Source organism: Odontesthes bonariensis, chromosome 6 (genome assembly GCF_027942865.1).
Source record: "Odontesthes bonariensis isolate fOdoBon6 chromosome 6, fOdoBon6.hap1, whole genome shotgun sequence".
NCBI lineage: Eukaryota > Metazoa > Chordata > Actinopteri > Atheriniformes > Atherinopsidae > Odontesthes > Odontesthes bonariensis.
Window position 1 is genome coordinate 16,868,292 of NC_134511.1, and position 20,040 is coordinate 16,888,331.

Genomic DNA, 20,040 nt, shown 5'->3' on the forward strand with positions numbered 1-20,040 from the left:
TCATTTTCGTCCAAGCTAAGTATTTATTCCATGCCATGTCCTTGTTCTTTTGTTTTGTTTATAGCTTCGTTTTTCTCCGGCTCTGCCGCGCTTTATGTTGTACTTTGTTTTTTGCTAATAAATCACCCTTTTCTTTATAAGTCCGCATCCGTGTCCTCCCCTTCTACACCACACGTGACAGAAAGACCCGGCCAAAAAATGGACGCGGCGGACGAAGACACCTTTTGGAAGCTGGTCGGGAGGTTCTGGGGCTGCTTGGCACGGGACGACACCGCCTGGCAGCAGCTGAACGTGGCTGATGACCTGGTGGACTTCTTTTTGAGGAAGCAGGTCCTCCAGCACTTGCCGGCTGTGGCAGACATCTGGGCGGAGGTCATGAGCGTGCAGCGCTCAGCTACCCAGGACATTTTTGGCTTGGAGCCATACGAGGTAACCATGCTGTACAGCTTCTCCTCAGCCACAGTCACCAGAGACTCAGCCGTCCCAGAGCTGGCCCCGGCCCCAGCCGTCCCAGAGCTGGCCCCGGCCCCAGCCGTCCCAGAGCTGGCCCCGGCCCCAGCCGTCCCAGAGCTGGCCCCGGCCCCAGCCGTCCCAGAGCTGGCCCCGGCCCCAGCCGTCCCAGAGCTGGCCCCGGCCCCAGCCGTCCCAGAGCTGGCCCCAGCCGTCCCAGAGCTGGCCCCAGCCGTCCCAGAGCTGGCCCCAGCCGTTCCAGAGCTGGCCCCAGCCGTTCCAGAGCTGGCCCCAGCCGTTCCAGAGCTGGCCCCAGCCGTTCCAGAGCTGGCCCCAGCTATAGAGGCCATAGGGCCTGACCACGAGGCCACAGGGCCTGACCACGAGGCCTTAGAGCCTGACCACGAGGCTTTAGGGCCTGACCAAGGGGCTTTAGGGCCTGACCACGAGGCTTTAGGGCCTGACCATGACCAAGAGGCCACAGGGCCTGACCATGACCAAGAGGCCACAGGGCCTGACCACGAGGCTTTAGGGCCTGACCACGAGGCTTTAGGGCCTGACCATGACCAAGAGGCCACAGGGCCTGACCACGAGGCTTCAGGGCCTGACCACGAGGCCTTAGAGCCTGACCACGAGGCTTTAGGGCCTGACCACGAGGCTTTAGGGCCTGACCACGAGGCTTTAGGGCCTGACCACGAGGTTTCAGGGCCTGACCACGAGGCCTTAGAGCCTGACCACGAGGCTTTAGAGCCTGACCACGAGGCTTTAGGGCCTGACCACGAGGCTTTAGGGCCTGACCATGACCAAGAGGCCACAGGGCCTGACCACGAGGCCACAGGGCCTGACCACGACCAAGAGGCCACAGGGCCTGACCAAGAGGCCACAGGGCCTGACCACGAGGTTTCAGGGCCTGACCACGAGGCCTTAGAGCCTGACCACGAGGCCTTAGAGCCTGACCACGAGGCTTTAGAGCCTGACCACGAGGCTTTAGAGCCTGACCACGAGGCTTTAGGGCCTGACCACGAGGCTTTAGGGCCTGACCATGACCAAGAGGCCACAGGGCCTGACCAAGAGGCCACAGGGCCTGACCAAGAGGCCACAGGGCCTGACCAAGAGGCCACAGGGTCTGACCACGACCAAGAGGCCTCCGGGCCTGACCATAAGGCGGCAGAGCCCGACATGGACTCACCGCTTCGAGCCCCTCCCTCCCACCCCCAGACTTTGGGGATGTCTGGGATCCATCCCTTAAAGGGGGGGCTCCCCCCCCGTCGGAGGTCCGTCCGACCGGGGGACGGTCTTCGTCTCCTGCTGCCACGCCACGGGATGTCTGGCCGCCCGCCAGACCACCGCTTCCTGCTGCCACGCCACGGGATGTCTGGCCGCCCACCAGACCACCGCTTCCTGCTGCCACGCCACGGGATGTCTGGCCGCCCGCCAGACCACCGCTTCCTGCTGCCACGCCACGGGATGTCTGGCCGCCCGCCAGACCACCGCTTCCTGCCGCCACGCCGACGGAAGTCTGGGCGTCCGCCAGACCACCGCCGTCTCCTGCCGCCACGCCGACGGAAGTCTGGGCGTCCGCCAGACCACCGCCGTCTCCTGCCGCCACGCCGACGGCGGTCTGGGCGTCCGCCAGACCACCGCCTGCTCCGGCTACGCCGTCTGCGGTCTGGGCGTCCGCCAGACCACCGCCTGCTCCGGCTACGCCGTCTGCGGTCTGGGCGTCCGCCAGACCACCGCCTGCTCCGGCTACGCCGTCGGCGGTCTGGGCGTCCGCCAGACCACCGCCTGCTCCGGCTACGCCGTCGGCGGTCTGGGCGTCCGCCAGACCACCGCCTGCTCCGGCTACGCCGTCGGCGGTCTGGGCGTCCGCCAGACCACTGCCTCCTGCTGCCCGAAGCCGGTACCACGCCCGTTTCTGGTTCCCCGACCGGCTTCGAGCCCCTCCCTCCCACCCTGGGACTTTTTTGGGATGTCTGGGATCCACCCCTTGAGGGGGGGGCTCTGTCACGCCCAGAGACTCATGTTTTTAGTTTTCATGTTTAGGTTATGTTTCTTTTCAGTCCATGTTTAGTTTTCCCTTCACTTCCCTCACTCAGGCCATTAGTTCATTCCCCTCACCTGTTCATTCCCCACCAGCTGCACCCACTCACTTAATCACTCACTCCCTATTTAGTTTCCTGCCTCCCCTTTCAGTTTGCCGGATCTTTGTTGATATTGATGTCACTGTTACTGTTGGTGTTAGTATCCACGCCACGTTTCCACGCCTCATTTTCGTCCAAGCTAAGTATTTATTCCATGCCATGTCCTTGTTCTTTTGTTTTGTTTATAGCTTCGTTTTTCTCCGGCTCTGCCGCGCTTTATGTTGTACTTTGTTTTTTGCTAATAAATCACCCTTTTCTTTATAAGTCCGCATCCGTGTCCTCCCCTTCTACACCACATCCTGACAAATTGTGCTTTTTTATATAATTTGCTAAGTAAATAATAATATAGATTTCTCAGTTCAATTAATGCATAACAGTTCTTTAATAGGTGGGTAATGGATCATACACATCCCTGTGTCTACCCCACTAAGTTTCCCATTTTCTTGCACAATTTGTGTTTGCATTTGTTTGGATGTTTATTTTCTTACCATGACAATCACATTATAGCCTCACATGCTTACTGTTAAGCCACCCTACACACTTTTGCTCTTGCTATGTATTGTATTTAATATAGTGTATTTAAGATACGTTTTCTTTTTTTTTTTTAAAAGAAGCATTCCCGAGATAGAGAGCGACATCACTTTTATCAAGAGCCTCTTGTGGAGCTCAGCACTCAGTTACCATTTTGACAAGCTGTCTCTATGGAGGAGGTGACAGCATGTAAGTGTGTGTTTGTTTGGGGATGGGCACGTTCCCATTCGATATGTGTTTATGCTTGTGTTTGAAGATGGGGATGCAACCCTGATAGACCACGCTCAATAGACACCCACGCACAACACCACCCAAAGCCTCCTCCTCTTCTGTGTGGCGTGGCAATCATTAAAATGATTTATTTAACTATTGGCCCAAGGCTGAGAGATTAGTGTGACAGGCCTATTTTATAATTCATTCCCCCACTGCCAGGGGAAGTGCAATTCAGGCAGATGACACATATACAGAGAGCTCTGAGCTTCAGTGCTCCTCCATGGATCAGAAGGGAAAAAAAGCCCTAAACTGCCAAAGGATGCACATCCCTCTCTTTCTACAGATTAAAAGAGAGGAGTGGATATCTAGTCTGGAGTGGAAGAGAAGGAAAATGGAGAGGAGGCAAATATTTATCACCAAATCCATATCAACCGCCAACAGATAGATAGACAGTCTGTGGCAATGGCTGAGACTTTGTGGGGTTGTGTTGAAAACTGGGTGTTGCCTGTGTGAGTCTGAATGTATGCCTGAAAACACACAGCCAAGCCTGTGGGAGCATATTCAGCACTACGGGGGGGCACACCAACACAGATGCTTTTTCGATGACCCTGGATATCCAAAAGGAGGAAAAATCACAGTGGGGGTACAGCCAAGGGGGGTGAGCGAGAGGGCTTTCTGGAGAGGCTTCAAAATATCTATTCTTGCCATTCTGTATGGATCTGACCGTTTTGATCTGGCAGCTGTGAGGCACTGCATGTGTGTGTGTGAGAGAAAAGAGATTCACTAAAAATAAAGCTAATGCACCCTCCGATTAGATAAAGGGGTGGATGCGAGTGTAGGTGTGTGCGCCATGGATACGAGTGACTTTGCTGCAGGCCAATCACATCTGTTTATCAATCTTTAAAGATATGCCATGAGAAAAACTCTTCCAACCACCCAGGGTGATTGTGATATCGTGTGAGATTAGGAGAGTAAATACATATCAGTGAGAAAAGCTGTGTGTGCATATATGTCTATGCATGTTTACAGTGGCCCTTCTGAGTGAGACATGTTTGAGTTTACATGGTTGGCAGAGACAGGCTCTAAACAGGCCAGTTTGTTATCTCACCCTCTCTATCGACACATGTCCTATTTAATGCGCACAGTGAGGAGATGCCTCACCATTAAGACTTTAAACCACCAACAACCAGATCCATCCAATTAACAAACCAAAGGTCATGACTAATTAATGATATTGCACAGAGGGTAAAGAGGAATGGAGGGTGAGAACAAGGAAAGAGAAAAGATCTAATAAGACTAACAGAATCAGTATCAAAGATTTTCAGTTCTGACTGGCTATCACTACGAGTCTACGACCTTTCTCTAAATCAGGAGAAACACTACGAAGCGATGAAAGTGACGGACTTTCATTATTTTCATTACCTTCGTAACCGGAAGGGATGTCTATCAAAAAGAAAGAATGAAATAAATTCAGTCAAAACCTTGTCTCATTGATAACTGGTCTTTACAGATGTGGGAGGAGTTTTAATTTCCTTGAGAGGGGATGATTGATTGAGCAGATGAAGAGGTGTGGCTGAAGTGAAAGATTAATGTAAAATGTGATGCAGCTTCTGTTTTTAATTAGAATGCATGTTGTAGATGTGGGATACTTACCATTCAGCGCCACAAATGTATCTGAAAGAAAGAGCAAAAGAACAAAGGGAACTTTGTTATTGCATGTATTAAAGGGATTTTATATGCTTTCACCTGATGAAAAGCCATGATGTTTAAACTAAGTAAAAATTGACTGGCTGCTTAATATTCTCCTCACTTTTAATCAGAGGGAATTTATATGGCCTCTAAAGCTGGAGAAGGTCCAACAGTCTGGGTTCACTTGACTAAACATACAGATGGAATTAAAGGAACATTACAGTCTTTATTTACTCTGATTAAGGGATTTAATGCCAAATAGTTTTGTTTCTTTGGAAAGTGAGAAAGTCAATCGAATATCAAGAGTGTATCGCATTTGCTATTCCAAACATTATTCCTAATACAAAAAGATAAATTAAATGGTCCCCAAAGAGTCCCCTTTAGACTTGAGGCAGACTTGGTTTGGTTTGTGTCCTGTTTTATGTTTCATAATGAGCCTTCTCACATAAAAAATCTCTCCCCTCTGTGCAGCTGTATGATTGTGTTTTTGAGGAGATTTGCAAGAAGGAACCCAGTCTTCGTCTTATCTGGACACAACACTCTATTGAATGATGGACCAGAGAAACGAGGGAAGAGGACAGAAGAGGACAAGAACTGAATGGGGCAGATGGAAGGAAGGAGCTGAAAGGGTGGATTGTAAGGGGGAACAGACGGAAGAGAAAAAGGTGATGGCAGTGACGAAAGAAACGAAAGGCTGAGAGGAGAAGGAGACAGAGTTAATAGAGAACAGAGGAGTGGTGGTGGTGGGGGGGTATGGAATAGAGGAGGAAAGATAAGAGTGAAGAGTGCCTGCTTACTTTGGCAGTCTCCCAAGCCATCTGTGTTACCATGCTCCACGTCCTGCTCAAAGGCTGATCTGTGGGGAACAGAGACATCATGGTCAGCAGTGGAAAACAGGCCAGGCCATGCAGGCTTGCCACACCTTGCAAACTAACAAAGCTATGGGAAAACTACTACAAAAACATCATGAAACACAGCTTATCTTAGCGCACAGTGTAAGCTGCAGAGAGTCCTATACTGGACGGAAATCAAGGAACACCTAGCAGGTGCCCTGGAGACCTAAGATCAGTGGTTATGCGAAATACAGGCAGTCAAGTAGATCCATTGATGCCGCAGGACTTGTTGCCAGAAGTGTTGATGAAAATAAATTTGTCTTTATTTCTTGCTTGAAAAATAGTTTGACAATCTGTTTTTATGATTATTTTTTCTTCACAGGAGTAAGCTGAAATGTATGCACTTGCAGTGAATGTAAAGCTACCCAGTTTGCTTTGCTTAGCAAAAGTAGCTACCCATAGCTCAGATTGTTGCTTCAAGCCAAATCAACAGTCAAGCACAAACTTTCTGTAAAACTACTTTCTACAATTTGTTTGTAAACCAAATTAAACATGATCTGTTTATTAGAGAGTAAGTAGGAAAATTGTTATTTTTCAAACATTTCAGGCCAAGCCTATCTGTCATCAAGATAGGTTAAGCTAGCCCTATAACTGTTGCTAATTCTTCTAGTTTCAAATTTATTCTACAAACATGGCAGGATCTTTTCATCTAACTCTTGGCTAGAACTTTTTTTTTTTTTGAAAAGCCTGATTCCAAATTTCTTTTCATTTGAACTTCACTGTGTGTATAATTTTCTCTTTGTACACACTATTTGACTTTATCAGGCATCAGTACAGATTTGAGAGTGAAGTTGTAATCACATGGGCCAAGGGCAGAGCAGTGGGGGTAACCATGCTTGAGGGCCATCATATGACACAGAGGGAGAGAGTTTTGGAGATGTTATTTTGTGATGCCGTCTGCACCGAGACCTGTTTTCTCCCTGAAAGACCACCAAGCAGGCTGTAAGGGGATCGGTGAAACAGAGCGGACCAACTGTCAACCAGGATCACAGTCACGCATGACAGCTTTTCACAGTCCTCCTCAGCTCACTCCTCAGTACACCTCCTTCTCTGCTTTTCCACTCGCCTCTCATCTTCCTCACCCTCCACTGGTCACAATTATAGCATGAAGAAGAATGATTTTCTAAAACTCTATCACCCAGCCTTTGTGCTCTGATCAGAGGGAAAATATGGACCTCACAAGCCCTTTTTTTTAATCAAGATAGGCTACATCTAGAATTCTGTTCTTTTCCATTTGTATCAGAAACAAAGTAAAAGTCACTTCTTCATGTATAGCATTCAATCACAAAATTCAAATTGTCATAATGATAGAGGATAATGACGATGGTCTTGACAACCAATTCTCCTTCAAAATCAAGTACAATAGCTACTTAACAAGAAGAACAGTATCCTTTTTCATATGTGGGGGTTCAGTTAATCAGCTTATCTGATTTGCTAATCACACACAGTCATAATCACAAAGCATACGCAAAGTTGCACAACTGAACCTTACAAAGCACAAATATAGTCAAAGCACACCTGGTATCTACCGAGTATTCCTTACAGATATAATCAACTCATCAAACCCAGAAATGTTTCTATGGTTTTCTGAAAAGACCAAGGCCACCTAGTCATCTTGGTTTCCATTGTAGGTTGATCATAACATTGCAGACCGTGGTGAGTTAAATATTACAAGGTTTAAATTCCCACTGGTCTTGAAATGAATTAACAATGAGTATTCACAGTACAGATGTAATGTCTGGGCTTTACTTGGCACATATGAAGAGTGAATGAACCGCAGTGTGAACCGTCAGATGAGGAGGTCAGTTCCATAGTGACTGCATTATAGAAACAGAAGCACAGTGTGTTTGAATGTGACACTACAAGCGGTCAAGCTCGAGGTTAAGATCCCACTGCAACCACAAAATGTATTTTTAAATCAGATTCAAGTTTCATCGTACATAACTGGAGGAAGCTAAGACCCCTATTTTATTTAATCTTGCATCAGATGTGATCATTATGTGAGATGTGAGGTTGCACTTCGGGGACTTTGTTGCTGAAATGCAGGTCAGGCATAATAGCATTAATTATTCATATTTGGAGTTAACTAGAAGGCAGTAGATGTACTGTACATACAGTATGAACCAAGTATGCAAATTTGCCTTCAAATTATTTTGATTCCTGGCTTTCATTTAAAAAGAAATGGGGGCTTTTCGGGTCATAAACAGCATATGGGCACATTTTAGCTGGGTATGCTCATCTGATATGCTGATTCCAGGCAACACAACTCTTTATCTATTTTGCAAAATAACAACCATTCAGAATCATGTGCAATTACATGGATGAACAGGGGGGTGACTGGAGACCATATTGCAGGAGACCAGAGTGCAAGCTGTTTATAGGCAGTAGGTATGAGAGGCATAACTCCACATGGGAAAGCTGGCACGCTAGCATCAAGGCCAGATGGAAGAAGAAAGGCGGGGAGGCTTGCAAGAGCGAAAGAGTATGTCAGAGGAAAGATGGAGGAAAAAGATGGATAAAAATAGATGTACAGGCAAGCTTGGACAAACACAGGTAAGAAGACGAGGAGAGAGGGTGAGAGGGGCCTGCTTAAATGAATAAACCTCTCTCCATCCTCATTTCACCTCTACTGTTCAGCCTTGCAAAAGTTTTGAACAGCGTACTACTGACCAACAGATCCTACCAGACCAAATCCCCAGTCTCTTCCACTTAAAAATATTGTACATTAAAGAGGCAAGGTCATCTGCCCTCATAATGCCTCTGCTGGCTCTTGCTCCAAAGTGGAAACTCAATCAGATCTGTCCATCGCATCAGCTTTGCAGAATAATAATAGGATGGGTAGCATCTGTGTTTTCGCTATGCAAGTTTTATGTGGTACATTGCCATGCCAGACCAATCACTTTGCAGCTGGGGAATCACACTCATTCATCGTCAAATAGCCAGTGGAGCAGTGGTCCTTTTGTTATGACTTCATCTATAAAATGTTTTTCCCACCACAAAACTCCATATGATGTTTGTTCAGAAAGAATATTCTGGTTCTCTGTCATAACTAAAGCCACAAAATTATAGTTACTGTGGCTATCAAACCCCAGCACCGCGTATCCAAGCCCAAGCCCGGGGCAAACAACGCTTTCCTTCCATTCATCCTTCCAACAGCCCCTTCAGCAGTAGGTAACTGCAATCATACACCATGAAAAATAGGAAGATTGAGTGGTGAATAGCACAGGTATTACAAAAAGAAAAAAGAAAAAAAGATTCAGAACTTTTTTCCACTGAAAATTTCAATTAATTGAACAAACCAAAAGATCAACACCACACATTTGGAAACAGCTTTCCTATGCATATTGCTGCTTGGTCTCTAGTATTACTGCTTGCACAGGACAGAATCATAGGTTTATTATGTGAGGAAGCAATACCATACTTTCTTGATGCTGTACTTCCTATTGTTTGTCCCAAATGTCAAGATTTGCTGTAAGGTATTTAAAAAAAAAACAAAAAAAACAAAGCAAAAATAAAAGAGTTATTAAATCCATAGACAAAGTTGCTATTAAGTGCGACTGACTGAAGTTTACAGCAGTGAGTCAGAGTGGATATCAGCCATGCAAGCTCAGAAAGAAACTGAACACCTAACCCTGTCCTACCTAACAAATATCTGAATAGTTGAATATTTGACTGTAATAGCTCTAGCACTGAAATGCCTTCTGTTACTTTCCAACACTAAGTTATGGTGAGAACCGGAATTATAGGTGAATAAGTCCAAAAGTAAGCCGGTCCAAATTGGATTCTATAAAGCAAATCATATTGCTTTCCAGCATCAGCAACAGTACTGTAGAAAAAGTGATAGAATGTCTTCCTCAAAAATACTACTTGGTAGTTCAGCCATCTTTGACTACTGTCAATTTTCTTTTTTTCCCTTTTGTTTTCACTTTTTTTTATTTTTTTTTATTTGCTTCCCACAAGACTTCCTCCCACTTTGCAGCCCTTGTGTGATTGCACCTGTCTTTACTTACTTGGTGTTGCCAACCACTTGTCTGCAGGCTCCTTCTGACACCCAACCACAATATGGGTCCCTGGAAGCTATACAGGACCTGAAAGATAATGACACACATCATCAAATATTGTACACTGAAATATGGCTTGAAATTAATAAAAAATCTGAGTAGGAATAATGATTTTATTGGCGAGCATCAGACTTACTTCTTGCATCGTCCATGCCTTTCACAGCGAGACAGCGGTACTTTCACCACACAGGAGGTGAAAGCCACCCACAGAGCTTGACTCTTGCTGTCTATCTGCATACCAATGATGCGCTTGTCCACCACTCCATCTATACTGCACCTAGAGGTGGTGGAGAAGAGGGTCAAACTTGAATAATGATATATTTTCATCAAGGATATTGTTGTTAAAAGGAAAAGCCAGTGCCACAAAATAAGGATCGAGACAGGAGTTAATTTTTCTTTCAAAAAAAGGTGGAGATTAAGATGGGCCAAACAGACATACTGAGGTCAGCAAGAACACAGATAAAGCTGGACGAGAGTACATGAGGTCAGGAACAGAGTGGGAGATAAAGAGAGATAAAGAAAGGGGTGATACAGATAAACAGACAGATGGGCACTGTGAGCAGTCAGCAGCACTTAACTGTAAAATCCACTAACTCAACCTCAGCCCCCCCCCCCACTCGACCACTCCCCCATCCCTGTTTGTTGTCTTTGTCTCCGGATCTCCACAGGAGCACGCTCTAATCCCTCTTGGGTGCGTCAAGCATCTTTCTATCCCTTCTCTCCCTACACTCCTCTCTCCACCCTGCCATCCAGCTCCTGGGATTTAATCTTCCCTTTACAGAGCTCTGGTTCTGCATTAACTCTCTCAATTAGGGCTTAACGTTCATCTACACTGGGTAATGCACAACAATCGGGCCTACGCTGATCCAGCCAGCCAGGCAGGGAAGCAAAGTCACTTACTGTACATGACCAAAGCCAGATGGCCGACAGCCGACAAATGCTCAGCCCCAGTCAACAGGAGAGAAGGGGAAACAGAGGGAGATGCAGGGAAGAGGCGGGAAGGAGGCACAGCAAGGGGAGAGGAGAGAAGAGAGGGCCCTGCCCTTCATCCCCTATAGACAGCTCAAAACATAGTCACGTCATGTTGGGTAGCAAACCTTGAAAGCCCTCCTGTCAAGTCCTCCCTTCGCTTCATTTGTCCCTCCCAGCTCCCCATCTCTCCTCTGTGGTCTTCACAACTGTTTCTCTCCCTCTTGTGTTTGTGCTGCCATTTGTTCCTCTTCATCTATTACCTCCCAACCAAGTATTTACTTTGGCAAGACTATACTCGGGCAGATTTTTCCTTATTCCTTATACTTCAAAGACATGACAGTGCTTATCTCAACACTCTGCACCAAGTCCATGGACACAAACTCATATATTATGGTACCAACAAACATGTAATGTGTTAGTAAAAAGTCCCAGGCTGGCTCTGAAGAATAAGACAGGACTTCGCGTTAGTGTGTGTTTTCTTTAATCACCCACATTTTGGAGGAGCTTAGCTTGGCTGTGGTTGGGAACCACACTGCTATGTTATACACAGCCTTAGTGTCTATGTCTTTAATTTAGTAGTTGGGCAAAGTGTAACCTGATAAAACTCTTTTAAATGATAGAGTAGCCATCTGGTATGCTGGCTTCACTACAGTGCTTGGGTCGGGGGAACTGGCTGGTAGTGATTGAGTTGGTGGGTTGGCTGAATTGATATATGGTTGAAACACAAAATTAAACACATTCTCTCCCAGTAACACACATATGTAGGCAAAATCTGGCCTTAGTTTGTTTGTAGCAACTGTATCCATGTGATTCTCTATCATGCACACATGTACCCAGAGCTACATACTTGTCAGGGTTGTAGACGTTGAGCTCCTCTAGAAACAGGCTGTCATTGAGCAAGCCATTGCTCATCTTGGCTAAGAATTTGAGGATGATGCCCTTTTCTGATCCCAGGAACACAACTGTGTGGTTCTTATGGGGACCTGCCTCATTGTCCACCACAATGCGAGTCAGACGATACCTGGAAGAAAGTATACCAAGTAAAACAAGTCAACCGATTGGTTAATTATTAGACAATTTGTCAACAGAGAAACATGTTAGTTCTTTAAAAAAGTAGTGTTTGGTGATCAGTCAATCAGTTAACATGCTTTACATCTTGGACAAATGTCAAATGTCAAAAGACGACTACAGAGCTGTTTTTCAATCCCCTGCACCCCATAAGCTCCTATTCTGGGACTGTCAGTATTTTTTACAAAAACCCACACAATTCTCAAAGTTTTGCAAACATGGCATATTCTATTATGACTAAAATGCATGTGGTGTTTGTTTGCTTCGTTTTTGGTAGAATTGTGGTTGAGAATTTTCAGAACCAGTTCTACAGCATCAATATTACTGACTAGGCTGGCATAAACTCTTAATAAATAAGTTAAGTTTGGTGATTTTTTTTTTCTTTTTAAAAAAAATAGAATTAATTAATTGTTTTTTTTCTCTGGCTGTTTGATAAGGATAAAGGCAACTACTGTATCTGAGAAATGTTCTAAATGCCTCTTATCCATAGAGCCTGAGGTTGTTCAGCCCTTAAAGTTGTGGAGCTGATACTGATTGGATTTGAGGATGTTTTCAGATGGAAGTTTCAAAATACAGCTTATGGCTTTAGGGGTTAATAGAACAAGATGGGATTTAAAGATTAGAGATGGGGGTTTATCCGGAGAGCTAGGAAGTCCGATATTACCCTCATTAATGTTAATTGTTGTGGGGGAAATTAGTTACAAGGTACTCACTAGTAAAATTGTTATTACTTTAAAGAGAGAATTTCTTTGGATGTGATGATAAATTCCACAGGTACCAGACTACAGAAAACTACACTTACAGCAACAGACTTAAAATTCAAAGGCCACACTTTTGCTCTTTGCTGCCTCTGTTGTCTTCAAATATATCCCTAAATTCTCTGTGACACTGGCTATATCCAGTTAACCCTGACAACAATGTCAAGGTCTAATAAGGTTTGATACGTTCACTCACAACAGGAGTTCCAAGGACTGCATCAGTGGGATTTGATCTCATCAGAATAATACAAACTCAACCAGTAAGACATCCACTATCTTTCGCAATGACATAAAATTCACAAGAGGGAGATTCTTCAATGTGTGTTCTCATCTTCAAGTGATTGATTGTGCCCAGCCAGCTGAGGTCCCTACTACAACACAGAAGTCTTGAGACCGAAAAGCTTTCTCATTTTGAGGAAAAAAGCTTGTGCTGTATGTTGGGGTGTCCTCTCAGGGGTGCAACAAGAATCAAACCCTATTACTGATTTCATTTCCAGTTGACTTTGGATAAAGAATAGTAATCCACATTGAAACCACAACAATATCCTCCTCCACCCCGCGTTGTGATGCTTTTTGAGGGGGAAGATTACTTTTAAAGACTGATTACTGACTGAGGTGAAATTTCACATAAAAACATAGTCGGATAGCTGACTAAGACAGAAACACGCACAATATAGTCTTAGCACACCAATGAACAATTGATGAGAAGCTGCACATATTCGGACTGGGATATCACTAAATGTAAGTCAGGCTTCAGGAAAGTAGCACTAAGATGTGATATGATCCAAATAAAATGAAGCTACTACCACTGAGGCTTGTCAAGGATATGGAAAGCCATTTCAACCCTGAGCCTGGTCCAAACCGAGAGGTACATTTTCAAAGTTTAATCATATGCACTCTCAGCTAGTTTGCTCCTGATAGAGATTGTGATATTTTGTCTCTTTCTCCGTAAAGGCTGGTTTAAATGTCTGGCCGTAGTGTAACTAAAAGCTAGATAGACTTTCACAATCAAATGACATCTGGCACAGTGCAGTGGTTTTTGGGATATGGGCTCAGTTGCAGAAACTGGGGAGAAGAGCTAACCACTCAACTAAAACGAAGAACATTTTGCTCCAGTATCCTCTTTTTGAAATATTCTAACAGTTTGAGATCAAGAGTTGTTTTCCATAAGCTTTATCTGTGTTTTGGGGGTTTTTTTGAGCATAATTGTTCACTCAGTCTTCATCACATCACCACATAATCAGTCAGTGAGAAAGATAGTATGGTGTGAATTTATGTTTCCTCCACTAAGACAAAAATAGGTCAGTTACTAGTTAGTAATATGGTACTACTGTCTTTTAATGAGTCTGACTCTCTGGGCAACACTTCAAATAACTACCATCCTGGGCCCACAGACCTCTGACGAGGACAGTTTTTGGAGTGTGAAATACTTACCGCACCATGGTTTTAAGAAACCACGGCCTGTTAGCAATGGATGGCACAGCCTCGTCCATCAGAGGATGCATCTTAATGAAGTTTAGAGTGTCGTCAGGGAACTCGTTGGATACCTTGTATCTCTCCATGGAGGGAGTGCCAGCACAGCTGCCAGGTCTGCAAATGGAGGGGAGGAAGAGGAAGGCAACGAGGAGGAGGAATTATGGGCAAGGGGAAAAAAAATGGGAGCAGATGGAGGAAAAAGTACAAATGAAAAAAAACACTTCATGACAAGAGGCCAATGGAGGACAGAAAGTCTAACTTTCTTAAAATCAATTAAAGTGAAGCTGTAAATGACTGAACTCTCATTCCAAGAGGCTTTGGTCAAATAGAGGAACACACAATGTCTTCTTTTCTCTAAATTCAGGGTTAGGCAATGAGACATTCTATCTATCTGATCCTTTTACAGGGAGCTGGAGTGCTCCTTGTAAAAGAGAAGCTGCTTTTGATAGCAAATCCCCTTTGCAGGCATGTCACCTCCAAGAGCTTGTAAAACCTTTTTAACAGCATGGTCTTTGATACCCTTTCACAGCCCATAATAGACACCAAGCCCCAGAAATATTAGCCATTTGACCACTTTGTGCCTGATGCTGTCAATATGTAAGGAGCAAACCCCTAAATTAAATATATGTACACGCTCTAGAAAAATGTATATTCCTTTTCTAGTGAAAACCCTTTATATAATTTTTTGACATAGTCATACATATTGGAAATTTAGTAGTGAACAGAAGCATATGCACATATCTTTACTGTAGTGATCCCATTGCGGAACTGGGAAATTGTGCGAGACAGTGTGAAGTTCTACTGGTAAACCTCTCGGTTTAAAAAAAACAAAAAACAAAACAGTTTATTCAACTATTTAGGTCACTTTTTTGCCATGAAATAAAGTATAGATGAGTATGAGTCAGCTCTTGCTAATGTAAAGTTAACCATCAAATTGTTACTGTTAATATACGGTTAATGTGTGCGCACATATGGTCAGCAGAACAGAAACAGACTTCTGTTAAGTAGGAAAATCTGCAAATGATTCTGTATGAGAGTCTAGCACATGCAGGACCAGACCTTGGTGGCATTGTTACAAGTCTCTGACTGCTTGCCTGTAGATAGGAAGGTCTGAGCATACCAGAGGAGGAAAATTAAACTGATCACATCAATTACTGCAGAAACAACAACGGTTAAACCTGCTCCTTAAAGCATCTGACCTTGTTGGACATAAACAAGTAATTACCTGCCAACTTTGGAAAGAAGGTAAACGTGATCTTACAGACTGATTCACACAATGCATGGAGATCAGTACTATGCAGGCTTTCTAATGGTAAAGAATACCATCCTTTGGCCATATGAGATAATGAACATACACACTACTAACAATTATCCTGGCCCAGATCTACAGTATGTAGTAAATGGTCTTTTTTTCCTTGAGGATAGAATAGCAGCTCTTAGCTCACTAATTAGTGAGCACTGCGTGGGAGATTGATCAGGTTGTGGAATGAGCCAGCCTTCTGTAAAATGATCTCATGCTTCATTTGTCGATCCTTAGGCAGCTGCATGTGGGGAACAGATGAGGTAATGGGAGTAACTTTGAAAAGAGGTGGCATTTAGATTAGCGTGATGGTGCAAACAGTATTTAGGTGAGACACAATGGGATATAGGATGTGTAATCACTGTCTAAAAAAAGTGGGGATGTGTTTATATAAGAGAGCTGTGAGTTAGAATAAAGACAGGAAGGGTTAAACTTCTGGTTTTAATGTGTTAGTGTGGGTCAGTGTGCTGCAGTTGTACCTAGGCTTGGGGACCCTGTCCTCAGGGAAAGGCGTCCAGGTGGAGTCTGGGGATTTCTGCTCTTTGAAACGCCCTGTGAATGTTTTGGCCACATCCGCCATGTCGTAGGCACACACTGCCGAACCTGGAATACTGACACGGCACAAACACACATAAAAAAAAACACTACATAAGCAATCCTGCTGACTTAACAATTCAAAGAAACACCTTGCCAATTCTGGACTATCACCAAGAGACAGACACATGTATTCACAATCCCCTTTCAAAGGGTTAAATCCCCCTAGGATGGCTTATTTTAGAAGTAACGCATTTTAAATTTAAATTTACTCCCCAATTTTTTTAACATAGTGTGAAATGGCAATTATTCTTAGACTTAATTCATTGCCATTTTATTGATTATACTGCAGTGTTATTGTACATAGTAATAGTGTATTTGTTACAGTGTTTGTGCCTGCTGAGCATCATGAGGACACACATTCCCTCCTTCACTTGGTTTCCCCAAAAGCCTCGTGGCATCAAAGTTCATCAAAAGTCCACTGTTGGGCTTCAAATATGGACAACAGATGATCTTGTTATTGACATTCATTTCAGTGGGAAAACACCCGTCTTGTGATTGCAGCAAGACCACTAACATCTTTCTCTGTGGGGAATCAATGCATAGCTGATTAATGAGTCACTCCTCCTTTTCTTAAGTATTTGCTTTCAAATGTAAAAAACTAAGAACTATTTTTTCTCTTTACTGGCAGGATTTTCTTGCTGTTCCATCATGGATTAAACTCCTCATGTCATTTGGGAGATAGAATACACAAGGGCAGTATTATGGAGAGCAAGGTCAGATCTGTTAATTCTTGACCCAGCTGCTAAAATTTCAGCAATTGTTGTCTGTTTCAAATATCTGCAGACAGTTAGACAGTCATATTTCTGTTTTGTACCAGGCTGCTAACAAGGCGGATAGATGGTGAGCAATCTGGCCAGTTAGGAAGTGGCTGGTTCATGCAGCAACCCTGCCATGTTTCCAGAAAGAAAATGAAACACCACAAACTCTGAGTGCTGCATGTGTTCCCTCTAATTTCCTCCCTTGACAATGAAATGGAAAATTAATGCTAGGATCGAAACGGGTGCTTATAGAATTTTTCAGAGGCACTGCCTCATTGGGTTTTGATGTCCATTAACCACGCTCAATTGAGTTGTCACAAGCAATTGTCTTATCTGCTAAAAAGAAGCTATAAAACAGTGGCAATTTTCAATTTAGATTTAAAAAAACTCCCGCGACCTGTGGGAACAGCTCTTGATATAAACAGCAAAAGGGGAAATTAAGATTAAACAGATTAAAAACCTACTTGTCAAAAGAGCAGCAAACTGTTTTGACAGATGATGTAAAAGTTGACCCTGTAATGCTCATAAATTACAGGTCGCTAAGAGGCCCAGCAGGAGAATACAGTGCCAACATTAACAAGGGTCAGACTGTCATAATGTTGATGAGCATTTCATAAAGTACTTCAAACTGAGAGAGATAATCAGGATAATATATGCAAAGTTTTATGTGATGAAAACAAATCATCAGATATAGTTTTAGCTTTCTGTCACTCAGGGTACCTGTTGTAAGGTGTTGAGAAAGTAGCCATCACTACATCCCTCCCGTTGATGTGAATAACATCTGTTACAGCCTGCAGGATGTTGAAGTAGAAGTGGGAGTCTCCGGGGATGGAGCAGTTCAGACGAGACTTCAGAAATGAGGTCCACTGTTTCTCCAGGACACGGGGCGATCCTCCTCGGTCATTCTTGCAAACCCTTGCCACGCGTGGGAACACCACCTAAGTGAGTCACAAAATTTAAAAGTCACATTTGAATGGCCCAATGTCTTAAATGAACGGTCACTTGTATCACATGTCACATTCTCAGTTTCTTGCTGTAAGGTATCTGTCAAAAAAGTACTCCACAGATTTAGCACTGAACCCCTGCAGTGCTGTCAGACTAATGATGGACAGTTTTACAAAGGAGGTCATAATTGATGCTGCAGAACATGAAATACATCTAACACCTCAAGAGGCTTTTTATTCAAATTCACATGGCCTCTTGAGTCAATCTACACAGACACTTCCAGACATGGAACACATGCACCGGTGATTAATTAACCGGTGATTCTAAAATGTTTGTAAGTATGAGTGCTATTGATGGACAATGTGCACCCCCCAATTACTTGCTGTGGGCCTAGTTCATATTTGCTCTGTATTCCAGCCAGCTTTATTTCCTGTTTCATTCCTTTAGCGCTTGTCTTTTTTAGTTACTTTAGTTAGTCTGCCATCCGGCTGCATTTCTGCATTTGGGTATGATTCTTCCCCTCATGACACAGTAATGCACTATAATTTGCATGGTATTCAAATCTGAATCTTTGTTTTGTGCTTTCACCACATTATGAATATTAGAAATGTAAAAAAAAAAATAGAGTGCATTAATTTGATGAGCTTTCGACCATGGTATGTTATTGTGTGATATGTTAGATTGTCCATAAAGCATCCATATATAGAAAATCTGCATTCTATAACAACAGAGATCGGAAGTAACAAAGTAAAAATACTTTGTCATTGTACTTAAGTAGAACTTTCATGTACTTGTACCTAACTTTTGGCTTATTTTGCAGACAACTTTTAACTTTTACCTGCTACATTTTAATGCGTTTCAGCTACAATAATAGCCTGTTACTGTTGTTTCCATGTATTTAATGGGAACTTATTGAAATATTTCTTATTTTACATCACTTTTGTTTTTTCCCAACAACAGGACCAAGTTCAATAGTAACATTCAGAGATTATGATCCTTTGGTGTACCCATAGGCACACGACTGATGTAACAAGACATAATCAGATAACCAGATAGAAGATGGAAAAATATTAACTGGGAAATTTGTAATTCCAACTTCTAAGAAATATGAGAAAACGGCACCAGAAGTTGAATTTTTCTGTCGAGAGCTTGAGCAAGGTTTGTCATCCTTTGAGATTTACATTTATCCCTGCAGGGATAAATGTAATCCCAGCTGGGAAGTGAACTTACCAAGTAAATGTAAAATCTTCATTTGTTATTCTTGACCCAATAAAACATTGGCCAAAGTACTTGAGCAGGATCATTAGCTAATTTCTTCCTTAAGTTAAGTGAACTATGCAACTGCTGATGAGAATTTATTGTCCATAGCAAGAGAGCAAACCATGTTTTATTTCCCATTTTGTACAATGATATGATTCTGAGATCCAATTTCTCACTCCCAAGGTACATCTAATGCGGCATAATTTTAACTAGCAACACAGATGAATGGGAAGCAGATGACACAGCAGATTCAGAGCAGCAAGTTTCTCCTCATCCATGGACTTAAGTCAAGTCTTTGAGGGTTTCAGCTCTAACAATGATTCCTTAGTGAATGAAGTCAGAGAGGTATTCATTAATTCATGTAAGGAGCATTTGGCTTTGTATTGACACAACTGGTAGATCTATACTTTAAATAATTACTTTTTAATCTTATACTTAAAATACATTTCATAGAATTCATTCATTTCATAGTAGTATTTTTTCATAGTAATCATAAAGTTTTGGAACCTCTGCGTAACAACTTAGCATAAGAACTGGGAAAACTCATGGGGAGACTGTTTTCTCATCTGTCCTATAAAAACATTGGTGGAACATATATGTTTAAGAATTTCTTGCTCTGCACAACTCCCCAAAGACCATTTCACTCACAAAAAAATTCTGGATGACACCACAAAGTCTTAATCCAGTATTTTATCACTTTATGGCAAATTAAAGACAGAGGAGTAAATTGATGTGTTGGTGTGCTGTTTTAGAGTCATCACCTGGCAACAGAGAGTTCAAACTATACAGCTTCAAGTAGGAGCCAGCGCTGTAATTACAACTCTGCTGTCAGATCTTGTAGCCAGTGTTGTAATTAGTTGTTGTCACACTATACTTAACAGCTATAACTCTAACCATGACCTAAAATTGACAGTGTGAATGGGAG

The 20,040-nt window shown here is 43.3% G+C and overlaps 1 protein-coding gene across 3 annotated transcripts in view; it reads right to left on the reverse strand.

Moving 5' to 3' along the window:
- sema6a (sema domain, transmembrane domain (TM), and cytoplasmic domain, (semaphorin) 6A) overlaps positions 1 to 20,040 on the reverse strand; it is a 108,332-nt gene that overhangs the window by 16,502 nt on the left and 71,790 nt on the right. For 2 of the 3 annotated variants that reach the window (XM_075467654.1, XM_075467653.1), the window contains exons 10-17: positions 17,631 to 17,848; positions 16,035 to 16,166; positions 14,214 to 14,369; positions 11,801 to 11,974; positions 10,118 to 10,258; positions 9,931 to 10,008; positions 5,825 to 5,883; positions 4,992 to 5,012 (exon numbers count right to left, since the gene is read on the reverse strand). In XM_075467654.1, coding sequence (XP_075323769.1) covers positions 4,992 to 5,012; positions 5,825 to 5,883; positions 9,931 to 10,008; positions 10,118 to 10,258; positions 11,801 to 11,974; positions 14,214 to 14,369; positions 16,035 to 16,166; positions 17,631 to 17,848 — 979 coding nt within the window. Of the gene's footprint in view, positions 1 to 4,760; positions 4,782 to 4,991; positions 5,013 to 5,824; positions 5,884 to 9,930; positions 10,009 to 10,117; positions 10,259 to 11,800; positions 11,975 to 14,213; positions 14,370 to 16,034; positions 16,167 to 17,630; positions 17,849 to 20,040 lie in introns of all 3 variants that reach the window. The other variant, XM_075467652.1, reaches the window with a different exon arrangement.